Source organism: Oncorhynchus nerka, linkage group LG22 (assembly GCF_034236695.1).
Source record: "Oncorhynchus nerka isolate Pitt River linkage group LG22, Oner_Uvic_2.0, whole genome shotgun sequence".
Lineage (NCBI taxonomy): Eukaryota > Metazoa > Chordata > Actinopteri > Salmoniformes > Salmonidae > Oncorhynchus > Oncorhynchus nerka.
The window spans coordinates 82,775,979-82,790,191 of record NC_088417.1 but is presented as its reverse complement, the minus strand read 5'-3'; the positions used below and the strand labels follow the sequence as shown (position 1 = coordinate 82,790,191).

Genomic DNA, 14,213 nt, shown 5'->3' with positions numbered 1-14,213 from the left:
CGTCACTCCAGAGAACGTGTTTCTACTGCTCCAGAGTCCAATGGAGGCGAGCTTTACACCCCTCAGTTCGACGCTTGGCATTGTGCATGGTGATCTTAGGCTTGTGTGCGGCTGCTTGGCCATGAAAACCCATTTCATGACGCTCCCAACGAACAGTTCTTCTTTGGAACTCGTAGTGAGATTGTTGCAACCGAGGACAGACGATTTATACACGCTACTCGCTTCAGCACTCTACGGTTCTGTTCTGTGAGATTGGGTGGCCTACCACTTTGCAGCTGAGTAGTTGTTGACCTAGACTTTCCACTTCACAAACAGCATTTCCAGTTGACCCGGGGCAGCTCTACATTTACATTTCATTTAGTCAGGACGCAGAAATTACAAAGCATTCACCTTAAGAACTGACTTGCATCTAAATCTTTTTGAAAGATGGCATGACTTGTTGAAAGATGGCATCCTATGATGGTGCCACGTTGAAAGTCACTGAGCTCGTCAGTAAGGCCATTCTATTGCCAATGTTTGTCTATTGAGATTGCATGGCTGTGTGCTCAATTTTATACAGCTGTCAACAACGGGTGTGGCTGAAAAAGACGAATCCACTAATTTGAAGGGGTGTCCACATACTTCTGTATGTACAGTGTATGAAACCATGGCCTTCACATTCTAGTAAGGCTATATTTTCCAGAACTACTGTACTAAAGGCACCGTCAATGCATGTGAAAAATGCTTACCTGTGTAGAGATCTAGGGAAGGTATTGGTGATTGGCCCAGCTTGCTGTTAATCATGTCCAGAGGAGAGAGGCTGGGTAGCAGGGGTTGGATGGTTAGACAGTCCGTTAATGCCTCTTGGCTCATGTCAATAGATGACCTCAGCTTAAGACCAATCACATAGAAACAGATGTACAGAGATCAGCATAAATGCAAGCAGAGAATAAAGTAACTTGCTAATGAAAGAAGCTGTGAATGTGGGAGCGCGCATTTGTAAACTGTACTTTTTTAAAAATAGAAACAACTCACCTCCTGTGGCTGGTTGTACAGTATCTATGGTTACATAACCTTAACTCGAAGATAGAGTTAATGAGGATGATTTTTATCAACAGGAACTTTAATAGTCTGAGTATTACAACGCAGCAAAGCAAATCAACTAACTAGAGAATATGTATACAATATTATGTGTAGGCATAGTGTACTGTACGAGTGAATGTGTTTGTGATACAACAGAAGTGTCCCCATCACGTACAGTAAAAGGGGAAACTAAGAGGCAGTGAAAGAGAGAGAGTGAGAGTGTGTCTAAAGAGTCTAAATAGACAATTGAGACTGCAGTCACACTTTGACTGCAAAGTGTGATGGAGCTGATTATCAGGTATAACTGTTAAGAGCAGAGTCCAGGCAGCTCCAAACTGACCTTCTTCCTCAACTGCCTCTCTTTGGAGGAATGGGATTTGATGTGCTTGCGCAGGGAGCTTGGGTCAGTGTAGCGCTTTACACAACCAGGGATCTGACACGCGTACGGCTTCTGCACAAACACACAGACACAAAATGTAAATAGTCACAAAACCAACAACTTTTGGCTTTCAATGTGTGTTTTCAAATCAAATCAAATGTTATTTGTCACATGTGCCGAATACAACAGGTGTAGTAGACCTTACAGTGAAATGCTGACATAAGCCTTAACCACCAATGCAGTTTTAAGAAAAATAAGTGTTAAGCAAAAAATTGCTAAGTAAAAAATTTAAAATAATTAAAGAGCAGCAGTAAAATAACAGTAGCAAGGCTATATAATGGTGTCATGTTCCGACCGTAGTTCTTTTGTTATGTCTTTGTTTTAGTATGGTCAGTGCGTGAGTTGGGTGGGTTGTCTATGTTAGTTTTTCTATGATTTGGTATTTTTGTGTTTGGCCTGGTATGGTTCTCAATCAGAGGCAGCTGTCAATCATTGTCCCTGATTGAGAACCATACTTAGGTAGCCTGTTTTTCACCCTTGAGTTGTGGGTGATTGTTTTCTGTTTTGTGTCTACACCAGACAGGACTGTTTTTGTTTCGTTCATGCTCCTTTGTTATTTTGTTTAGTGTTCTCGTGATAATAAATTATCAACATGGACACTTACCACGCTGCGCATTGGTCTGATCTCTCCTACTCCTCCTCAGAAGAGGAAGAAGAAAATCGCAACAAATGGGGGTACCGGTACAGAGTCAATGTGCAGTGGCACTGGTTAGTCAAGGTAATTGAGGTAATAATACTACCGTTCAAAAGTTTTGGGTCACTTGGAAATGTCTTTGTTTTTGAAAGAAAAGCATTGTTTTTGTCCATTAAAATAACATCACATTGATCAGAGTTACAGTGTAGAAATTGTTAATGTTGACTATTGTAGCTGGAAACAGCTGATTTCTTTATGGAATATCTACATAGGCGTACAGAGGCCCATTATCAGCAACCATCACTCCTGTGTTCCAATGGCATGTTGTGTTAGCTAATCCAAGTTTATCAATTTAAAAGGCTGATTGATCATTAGAAAACCCTTTTGCAATTATGTTAGAATAGCTGAAAACTGTTGTTCTGATTAAAGAAGCAATAAAACTGGCCTTCTTCAGACTAGTGAGTATCTGGAGCATCAGCAACTCCCTTCACAGAACAGCGCAAACTGGCCCTAACCAGAATAAAAAGAGGAATGGGAGGCCCCGGTGCACAACTGAGCAAGAGGACAAGTACATTAGAGCGTCTAGTTTGAGAAACAGACGCCTCACAAGCCCTCTACTGGCAACTTCATTGAATAGTACCCGCAAAACACTCAGTGAAGAGGCAACTCTGGCATGCTGGCCTTCTAGGCAGAGTTCCTCTGTCCAGTGTCTGTTATTTTGCCCATCTTAATCTTTTCTTTTTATTGGCCAGTCTGAGATATGGATTTTTCTTTGCAACTCTGCCTAGGTCAGCATCCTGGAGTCGCCTCTTCACTGTTGACGTTGACATTGGTGATTTGCGGGTACTATTTAATGGATCTGCCAGTTGAGGACTTGTGAGGAGTCTGTTTTTCAAACTAGACACTAATGTACTTGTCCTCTTGCTCAGTTGTGCACCAGGGCATTCCACTCCTCTTTATATTTTGATTACAGACAGTTTGAGCTGTTCAGTGAAGGGAGATCTTCAGTTTCTTGGCAATCTTTCGCATGGAATAGCATGGAATAACTTCTCAGAAGAAGAATAGACTGATGAGTTTCAGAAGAAAGTTCTGTTGCTGGACATTTTGAGCCTGAAATCAAACCCACAAATGCTGATTTATTTATTTTGATTTATTTCACCTTTATTTAACCAGGTAGGCAAGTTGAGAACAAGTTCTCATTTACAATTGCGACCTGGCCAAGATAAAGCAAAGCAGTTTGACACATACAACACAGTTACACATGGAGTAAAACAAACATACAATCAATAATACAGTAGAAAAATAAGTATATATACAATGTGAGCAAATGAGGTGAGATAATGGAGGTAAAGGGGAAAAAAAGGCCATGGTGGCAAAGTAAATTCAATATAGCAAGTAAAACACTGGAATGGTAGATTTGCAGTAGAAGAATGTGCAAAGTAGAGATAGCAATAATGGGGTGCAAAGGAGCAAAATAAATAAATAAATACAGTAGGAGGAGAGGAAGTTGTTTTGGCTAAATTATAGATGGGCTATGTACAGGTGCAGTAATCTGTGAGCTGCTCTGACAGCTGGTGCTTAAAGCTAGTGAGGGAGATAAGTGTTTCCAGTTTCAGAGATTTTTGTAGTTCCTTCCAGTCATTGGCAGCAGGGAACTGGAAGGAGAGGCGGCCAAAGGAAGAATTGGTTTGGGGGTGACCAGAGAGATATACTGTACCTGCTGGAGCGCGTGCTACAGGTGGGTGCTGCTATGGTGACCAGCGAGCTGAGATAAGGGGGGACTTTACCAAGCAAGGTCTTGTAGATAACCTGGAGCCAGTGGGTTTGGCGATGAGTATGAAGCGAGGGCCAGCCAACAAGAGCGTACAGGTCGCAGTGGTGGGTAGTATATGTGGCTTTGGTGACAAAACGGATGGCACTGTGATAGACTGCATCCAATTTATTGAGTAGGGTATTGGAGGTTATGTTGTAAATGACATCGCTGAAGTCGAGGATCGGTAGGATGGTCAGTTTTACAAGGGTATGTTTGGCAGCATGAGTGAAGGATGCTTTGTTGCGAAATAGGAAGCCAATTCTAGATTTAACTTTGGATTGGAGATGTTTGATGTGAGTCTGGAAGGAGAGTTTACAGTCTAACCAGACACCTAGGTATTTGTAGTTGTCCACATATTCTAAGTCAGAACCGTCCAGAGTAGTGATGTTGGACAGGCGGGCAGGTGCAGGCAGCGATCGGTTGAAGAGCATGCATTTAGTTTTACTTGTATTTAAGAGCAATTGGAGGCCACGGAAGGAGAGTTGTATTGCATTGAAGCTCGTCTGGAGGGTTGTTAACACAGTGTCCAAAGAAGGGCCAGAAGTATACAGAATAGTGTCGTCTGCGTAGAGGTGGATCAGAGACTCACCAACAGCAAGAGCGACATCATTGATGTATACAGAGAAGAGAGTCGGTCTAAGAATTGAACCCTGTGGCACCCCCATAGAGACTGCCAGAGGCCTGGACAACAGGCCCTCCGATTTGACACACTGAACTCTATCAGAGAAGTAGTTGATGAACCAGGCGAGGCAATCATTTGAGAAACCAAGGCTGTCGAGTTTGCCGATGAGGATGTGGTGATTGACAGAGTCAAGCCCTGGCCTGGTCAATGAAGATGGCTGCACAGTATTGTATCTTATCGATGGCGGTTAAGATATCGTTTAGGACCTTGAGCGTGGCTGAGGTGCACCCATGACCAGCTCTGAAACCAGATTGCATAGCGGAGAAGGTATGGTGGGATTCGAAATGGTCGGTAATCTGTTTGTTGACTTGGCTTTCGAAGACCTTAGAAAGGCAGGGTAGGATAGATATAGGTCTGTAGCAGTTTGGGTCAAGAGTGTCCCCGCCTTTGAAGAGGGGGATGACCGCAGCTGCTTTCCAATCTTTGGGAATCTCAGACGACACGAAAGAGAGGTTGAACAGGCTAGTAATAGGGATTGCCACAATTTCGGCAGATCATTTTAGAAAGAAAGGGCCCAGATTGTCTAGCTCGTCTGAGTTGTAGGGGTCCAGATTTTGCAGCTCTCTCAGAACATCAGCTGACTGGATTTGGGAGAAGGAGAAATGGGGAAGGCTTGGGCGAGTTACTGTGGGGGGTGCAGTGCTGTTGACCGGGGTAACCAGGTGGAAAGCATGGCCAGCCGTAGAAAAATGCTTATTGAAAATCTCAATTATAGTGGATTTATCGGTGGTGACAGTGTTTCCTATCCTCAGTGCAGTGGGCAGCTGGGAGGAGGTGTTCTTATTCTCCATGGACTTTACAGTGTCCCAGAACCTTTTTGAGTTTGTGTTGCAGGAAGCAAATTTCTGCTTGAAAAAGCTAGCCTTTGCTTTTCTAACTGCCTGTGTATATTGGTTTCTAGCTTCCCTGAAAAGTTGCATATCACGGGGGCTGTTCGATGCTAATGCAGAATGCCATAGGATGTTTTTGTGTTGGTTAAGGGCAGTCAGGTCTGGAGAGAACCAAGGGCTATATCTGTTCCTGGTTCTAAATTTGTTGAATGGGGCATGCTTATTTAAGATGGTGAGGAAGGTATTTAAAAAAATAACCAGGCATCCTCTACTGACTGGATGAGATCAATATCCTTCCAGGATACCCCGGCCAGGTCGATTAGAAAGGCCTGCTCGCTGAAGTGTTTCAGGGAGCGTTTGACAGTGACGAGTGGAGGTTGTTTGACCGCTGACCCATTACGGATGCAGGCAATGAGGCAGTGATCGCTGAGATCTTTGTTGAAAACAGCAGAGGTGTATTTAGAGGGCAAGTTGGTTAGGATGATATCTATGAGGGTGCCCGTGTTTACGGCTTTGGGGTGGTACCTGGTAGGTTCATTGATAATTTGTGTGAGATTGAGGGCATCAAGCTTAGATTGTAGGATGGCTGGGGTTTTAAGGATGTTACAGTTTAGGTCACCTAGCAGCACAAGCTCTGAAGATAGATAGGGGGGCAATCAGTTCACATATGGTGTCCAGAGCACAGCTGGGGGCAGAGGGTGGTCTATAGCTGGCGGCAACGGTGAGAGACTTGTTTTTAGATAGGTGGATTTTTAAAAGTAGAAGTTCAAATTGTTTGGGCACAGACAAGGATAGTAGGACATAACTCTGCAGGCTATCTTTGCAGTAGATTGCAACACCGCCCCCTTTGCCCGATCTATCTGGTCTGAAAATGTTGTAGTTCGGGATGGACATTTCTGAATTTTTTACGGTCTTCCTAAGCCAGGATTCAGACACGGCTAGAACATCCGAGTTGGCAGAGTGTGCTAAAGCAGTGAATAGAACAAACATAGGGAGGAGGCTTCTAATGTTAACATGCATGAAACCAAGGCTATTACGGTTACAGAGGTCATCAAAAGAGAGTGCCTGGGGAATAGGAGTGGCGCTAGGCACTGCAGGGCCTGGATTCACCTCTACATCACCAGAGGAACAGAGGAGGAGTAGGATACGGGTACGGCTAAAAGCTATGAGAATTGGTCGTCTAGAACGTCCGGAACGGGGAGTAAAAGAAGGTTTATGGGGGCGATAAAATAGCTTCAAGGTATAATGTACAGACAAGGGTATGGTAGGATGTGAATACAGTGGAGGTAAACCTAGGTATTGAGTGATGAAGAGAGAGATATTGTCTCTAGAAACATCATTGAAACCTGGTGATGTCATCGCATGTGTGGGTGGTGGAACTGAAAGGTTGGATAAGGTATAATGAGCAGGGCTCTACAGTGAAATAAGCCAATAAACACTAACCAGAACAGCAATGGACAAGGCATATTGACATTAAGGAGAGGCATGCTTAGTCAAGTGATCATAAGGCTCCAGTAAAGGTATCATGAACAAGTACCATGCTGCGCTTTGGTCTACTCCTTCTTCCTCCAACGAAAAGTGTTACAGAACCACCCACCACATCTGGACCAAGCAGCGTGGTAACCAGGAGCAGAGGGTTCTGGACTCCTGGACTTGGGAGGAGATATTGGACGGCAAGGGACCCTGGGCACAGGCTGGGGAATATCGCCACCCCAAGGAAGAACTGGAGGCAGCGAAAGCTGAGCGGCAGCGATATGAGACAAGGCAGCGCAACAGGCACAAGAGGCAGCCCCCCAATTTTTTTTTGCCGGAGTCAGGTGATAGACCTGAGCCAACTCCCCGTGCTTACCAGAAGAAGCGCAGTACTGGTCAGGCACCGTGTTATGCGGTCAAGCGCACGGTGTCGCCAGTACACGCTCATAGCCCGGTGCGCTATAAGCCAGCCCCCCGCAAGTGCCATGCGAGAGTGGGCATCCAGCCAGGGCATGTTGTGCCAGCTCAGCGTGTTTGGTCTCCGGTACGCCGTTTCGGCCCAGGGTATCCTGCGCCGGCGCTGCGTGCTGTGTCTCCGGGGCGCTGGGAGGGTGCAATTTGCCCGGCCAATGTGGGCACCAGATCTCCAGTGCTCACCCACAGCCCGGTTCAACCTGTGCTTGCACCCTGGAGGGTCCGGGCTAAAGTGGTCATCCAGCCTGGGGGAGTGGTGCCACGGCTGCGCACCAGAGCTCCCCCACAGACCGGTCCATCCGGTGCTTCCTCCACGCACCGGGCCTCCTGTAGGTCTCCCCAGACTGGTGGGTCCTGTGGCAGCCCCATGCACCAGGCTGTCTCTCCGTCTCCTCCCTCCAGGTTCGCCCTCCGGTCCGGCGCTGCCAGAGTCGCCCCTCACTCCGGCGCTGCCAGAGTCGCCCCTCACTCCGGCGCTGCCAGAGTCGCCTCACTCCGGCGCTGCCAGAGTCGCGCTCACGCTGCCAGAGTCGCCCTTCACTCCGGCGCTGCCAGAGTCTCCCGTCTATTCGGGGCCCGCTGCAGGGGTCCCCAGTCCGACGTTGGACGGCGAGGGCCTCGGCTCCAAAGGTGCCACTTAAGTGGGCCAAGACTATGGTGGAGTGGGGTCCAGAGCCGCCACCGCGGACAGATGCCCACCCAGACCCTCCTCTATGGGTTTAGGTTTTGCGGCCACAGTCCGCACCTTTGGGGGATCATAAGGGTCCAGTGAGTAGTGAGGTTGGTTGGGGTAACGGCGATTCAGACAGCTAGCCAGGCCATCGGTGTCACGTCCTGACCTTAGTTCCTATTTTATGTCTTTTATGTCTTTTGTTTTAGTTTGGTCAGGGCGTGAGTTGGGGTGGGCATTCTATGTTATGTTCTTGTGTTTATATTTGAAAAGCGTTACAATTGGTAGAAAGCTAGCATAGGATGCAGGTCTGTTTTTAGTCACCTCGTGCCTTTCTGCCGGTAGATTAGTGGGGTTCCGTGTGGTAGAAGGGATCAATCTATCAAAAATAGATATAGTTATAGTGACCGAAGAAAAATTGTCCGATAGACCTATTCAGATAGCAGCCGATAAGACAGCTAACGATTAGCGGGCCGCAGATGGGCGTTCAGGTACGTCGCGACGGAGGGGCCAGTTGGATAACTTCCTCGGGCAGATAACGTCGGTAGTCCAGTCGTGAAGGCCCGGTGGGGCTCCGCATCGGTCCGGATAGGTGATTGTAGCCCAGGAGTGGCTGATGGAACTCTTCAGCTGGCTAGCTCCGGAATAATTTATGTTTGCTCCGGGATCAACGTAAGCCAATAGTCACACGGATAGCAGCTAGCTAGCTGCGAGATCCAGGTGTAAATGTCCAGAGCTTGTGTTGAAATCCGGGGATATGGAGAGAAAAATAGCTTTTCGAGCTAAAGGATAGCCGATGACCACAAACCGTGGTCAGCTGAATACTAACGTTAGCCAGTAAACCTGGCTAGCTTCTGGTTAGCTTCTGGCTTTAATATTATTTTAACGGACAAACAAATGTGCTTTTCTATCAAAAACAAGGACATTTCTAACTGACCCCAAACTTTTGAACAGTAATGTACATGTAGGAAGAGTTAAAGTGACTATGCATGGATAATAAACAGGGAGTAAGAGCAGCGTAAAAGAGGGGGGCAATGCAAATCATCTGGGTAGCCATTTGATTAGCTGTTCAGGAGTCTTATCTTTGACAATTTTAAGGGCATTCCTCTGACATTGCAAGCTATTGAGGTCCTGGATGGCAGGAAGCTTGGCCCCCGTGATGTACTGGGCCGTACGCACAACCCTCTGTAGTGCCTTTGTAATATACAGTTGAAGTCGGAAGTTTACATACACCTTAGACAAATACATTTAAAAAGTTTTTCACAATTCCTGACATTTAATCCTAGTAAAAATTCACTGTCTTAGGTAAGTTAGGATCACCACTTTATTTTAAGAATGTGAAATGTCAGAATAATAGTAGGAAGAATGATTTATTTCAGCTTTTATTTATTTCATCACATTTCCAGTGGATCAGAAGTTTACATACACTCAATTAGTATTTGGTAGCATTGCCTTTAAATTGTTTAACTTGGGTCAAACGTTTTGGGTAGCCTTCCACAAGCTTCCCACAATAAGTTTGGTGAATTTTGGCCCATTCCTCCTGACAGAGCTAGTGTAACTGAGTCAGGTTTGTAGGCCTCCTTGCTCACACACGCTTCTTCAGTTCTGCCCACAAATTTTCTTCAGGATTGAGGTCAGGGCTTTGTGATGGTCACTCCAATACCTTGACTTTGTTGTCCTTAAGCCATTTTGCCACAACTTTGGAAGTATGCTTGGGGTCATTGTCCATTTGGAAGACCCATTTGCTACCAAGCTTTAACTGATGTCTTGAGATGTTGCTGTAATATATCCACATACTTTTCCTCCCTCATGAAGCCATCTATTTTGTGAAGTGCACCAGTCCCTCCTGCAGCAAAGCACCCCCACAACATGATGCTGCCAACATCGTGCTTCACGGTTAGGATGGTGTTCTTCGGCTTGCAAGCCTCCTCCTTTTTCCTCCAAACATAACAATGGTCATTATGACCAAACAGTCCTATTTATGTTTCATCAGACCAGAGGACATTTCTTTGTCCCCATGTGCAGTTGCAAACGGTAGTCCGGATTTTTTATGGCAGTTTTGGAGCAGTGGCTTCGTCCTTGCTGAGCCGCCTTTCAGGTTATGTCGATATAGGACTCATTTTACTGTGGATATAGATACTTTTGTACCTGTTTCCTCCAGCATCTTCACAAGGTCCTTTGCTGTTGTTCTGGGATTTATTTGCACTTTTCGCACCAAAGCATGTTCATCTCTAGGAGACAAACCCCCTCTCTTTCCTGAGCAGTATGACGGCTGCGTGGTCACATGGTTTTTATACTTGCGTACTATTGTTTGTACAGATGAACGTGGTACCTTCAGGCATTTGAAAATTGCTCCCAAGGATGAACCAGACTTGTTGAGGTCTACAATTTGTTTTCTGAGGTCTGGCTGATTTCATTTGATTTTCCCACGATGCCAAGCAAAGAGGCACTGAGTTTGAAACTAGGCCTTGCAATACATTCACAGGTACACTTCCAATTGACTCAAATCAATTAGCCTGTCAGAAGCATTTAAAGCCATGACATCATTTTCTAGAAATTTCCAAGCTGTTTAAAGGCACAGTCAACTTCGTGTTTGTAAACTTCTGAACCACCGGAATTGTGATAGTGAATTATAAGTGAAATAATCTGTCTGTAAACAATTGTTGGAAAAATTACTTGTGTCATGCACAAAGTATTTGTTTGTTAACAAGACATTCGTGGAGTGGTTGAAAAATGAGTTTTAATGACTCCAACCTATGTAAACTTCAACTGTATATTTTTTTATTTAACAAGGCAAGTCAGGTAATTAAGAACAAATTCTTATTTACAATGACAGCCTACCCCAGCCATACCTGACCAACACTGGGTCAATTGTCCACAGCCAGATGTGACTCAGCCTGGATTTGAACCAGGGACTGTATTGACTCCTCTTGCACTGAGATGCAGTGCCTTAGACCGCTGCACCACTCGGGAGCCTTGTGGTTGGAGGCCGAACAGTTGCCATACCAGGCAGTGATGCAACCATGCTCTTGATTGTGCACCAGTATAACTTTTTAAAGTTCTGAGGACCCATGACAAGTCCTTTCAGTCCCCTGAGGGGAAATAGGCTTTGTCGTGGCCGCTTCATGACTGTCTTGGTGTGTTTGGACCATGATAGTTTGTTGGTGATGTGAACACCAAGGAACTTGAAGCTCTCAACCTGCTCCACTACAGCCATGTCAATGAGAATGGGGGTTGTGCTCGTTCTTCCTTTTCCTGTAGTCCACAATTTTCTCCTTTGTTTTGATCACGTTGAGGGAGTGGTTGTCATCCTGGCACCACACGGCCAGGTCTCTGACCTCCTCCCTATAGGCTGTCTCATCGTTGTCGGTGATCAGGCCTACCTCTGTTGTGTCATTGGCAAACTTAATGATGGTGTTGGAGTCGTGCCTGGCCATGTAGTCATGAGTGAACAGGGAGTACAGGAGGGGACTGAGCACGCACCCCTGGGGGCCCCCGTGTTGAGGATGAGCGTGGCGGATGTGTTGTTACCTACCCTTACCACCTGGGGGCAGCCCGTAAAAATTCCAGGATCCAGTTGCAGAGGGAGGCATTTAGTCCCAGGGTCCTTAGCTTAGTGATGAGCTTTGTGGGCACTATGGTGTTAAACCCTGAGCTGTAGTCAATGAATAGAATTCTAATATAGTTGTCCCTTTTGTCAAGGTGGGAAAGAGCAGTGTGGAGTGCAATAGAGATTGCATCATCTATGGATCTGTTGGGGCGGTATGCAAATTGGAGTGGGTCTAGGGTTTCTGGGATAATGGTGTTGATGTGACCCATGACCAGCCTTTCAAAGCACTTCATGGCTACAGATGTGAGTGCTACAGGTCGGTAGTCATTTAGACAGGTTACCTTAGGGCTCTTGGGCACAAGGACCAAGGTGGTCTGTTTGAAACATGTTGGTATAAAAAACTCAGTCAGGGACAGGTTGAAAATGTCAGTGAAGATACATGCCAGTTGGTCCGCGCATGCTCCGAGTACACGTCCTGGTTATCCATCTGGCCCTGCAACCTTGTGAATGTTGACCTGTTTAAAGGTATTACTCACATCAGCTACGGAGAGCGAGATCACACAATGTTTGATGGTTTATCTGAGTGATTTCTTATAAGCTTCCGGGTTAGAGTCCCGATCCTTGAAAGCGGCAGCTCTAACCTTTAGCTCAGTGCGCAAGTTGTCTGTAATCCGTGGCTTCTGGTTGGGGTATGTACGTATGTAATTCATGCAAATTAATTACTTAAAAATCATTTTCTGGATTTTTGTTTTAGATTCCATCTCTCACAGTTGAAGTGTACCTACCTCTACATGCTTTGTAAGTAGGAAAACCTGCAAAATCGGCAGTGTATCAAATACTTGTTCTCCCCACTGTATGTGGTCGTAGTTCATCTATTTTGTTATCCAATGATAACAACGTTGGCTGATAGGACTGATGGTAAAGGCAGATTACCCTCTCGCCATCGGATCTTTACAAGGCAACACGACCTACGTCCCCGATATCGCTGTCTCTTTCTCCTGCGAATGACGGGGATGAGGGTCTTGTCGGGTGTCTGAAGTAAGTCCTTTATATCCGACTTGTTAAAGAAAAAATCTTCTTCCAGTACGAGGTGAATAAGCGCTGTCCTGATATCTAGAAGCTCTTTTCGGTCATAAGAGATGGTGGCAGAAACATTATGTACAAAATAAGTTGCGAAAAAACACACAATTGGTTAGGAGACCGTAAAACGGCAGCCATCTCCTCCGGCGCCATTGTCCCACCATATGTGTGTCTGTCTGAATTATGCCACTCAACTCACCGTGTCCAGGTGTGTGCGCTGATGCTTGGCTCTGTCACTGGAGTTGCTGAAGGCTTTGTGGCAGCCGGGGTGCTGGCATATATAAGGCTTCTCTCCAGTGTGGCTGCGCAGGTGGATCTTCATGTTCTCCAGCCGAGAGAAAGCCTTCTGACAGCCCTCAAACTGCAACCACACACATAGGGCACAGGGACAGGAGTGATAGTGTACAATTAGTATACCTATCATGAAACTATACTGTACATCGTGGGCCACAAATCAATAGTTCAGGCTATCTGGGATACTTGGGATGTCCCAACTCTGACAATACCCCATTGAAATTGACATTTAAAATGGTTAGGGTTAGGTTATGGTTAGGGTAGGGGTTAAGGTTAGGGTTTAGGGTACGGACAACCCAAGGATTGCAGATAGCACTAACCACAAAACAATATCCGGGGAAAAACAACACTGACAAACACTATATAAGAGGTGAGGTTGTCAATGTAACCAGCAGGGTTCAGTATCTGTGTGTAAACAGACCTCAATGTCTGTAAAAACGATCTTGTCTCTAGGGTCTCGTAGGAGCTACATGACAGAGTAACTCATTGTAGAAAAATGCTACCATCAACTGGTAGAAGGGCTAAGGTAGAGAGGTTTGTTCCTTGCCAAAATAACTTGCTCCCTGCCCAGGTCTACTGCACTCGCTGTCACAAGCTATGAGATACAGTAGTAGTGTAGTTAACTCAAGTCGGCAGAACTGAATAGCTCTCCTTTGTGCAGTACTACCCACCTCACTGCAATGACTTCACCCTCAAAACATGTGAATCATCACAGTTTCTTACTGTAAGCCAAGCCTAGCACTTTGCGCTCTCTGCGGTCATGGTGCTTGGAATGTTCTTACTTCAGCATCACAGAGTAAAGTCATGGAACCGTGACCCATTTTATTATTGTTCCTCCAGGACTGGATTCCTTGCATAGATATACCTCTCCCTCAGTCTGAACTGACTAAATACAGTTCCTTTAATATTTGACTCATCGCATTCGTATGGGACATATTTCCCATTCCTTTAATTAATGTAATAACATAGCGCTAACTTCAAACTCAAACTTCAAAGATACTTCTTGCAGGACAGTATCTTCATGAAATTCACATATCTAACGTACAGTACAGGCAAAGCACTACCTACTCCAGAGACACTACACTCGCAAATGTTCTCTCTCGAAGTTGGAAAACAGTAGGCACAAACATACACCCTGCAGAGCAAAACCACAACCACCAGCAGAGTACTGTCATTATGCCAAAACTAAATTCCAGTAAAGCCATTATGACT

At 45.6% G+C, this 14,213-nt stretch overlaps 1 protein-coding gene across 1 annotated transcript in view; it reads right to left on the bottom strand.

Moving 5' to 3' along the window:
- LOC115105855 (zinc finger protein GLIS3-like) overlaps positions 1–14,213 on the bottom strand; it is a 40,043-nt gene that overhangs the window by 9,797 nt on the left and 16,033 nt on the right. Inside the window, exons 4-6 of the mRNA XM_029628297.2 lie at positions 12,907–13,068; positions 1,403–1,513; positions 729–870 (exon numbers count right to left, since the gene is read on the bottom strand). Coding sequence (XP_029484157.2) covers positions 729–870; positions 1,403–1,513; positions 12,907–13,068 — 415 coding nt within the window. The remainder of the gene's footprint in view (positions 1–728; positions 871–1,402; positions 1,514–12,906; positions 13,069–14,213) is intronic.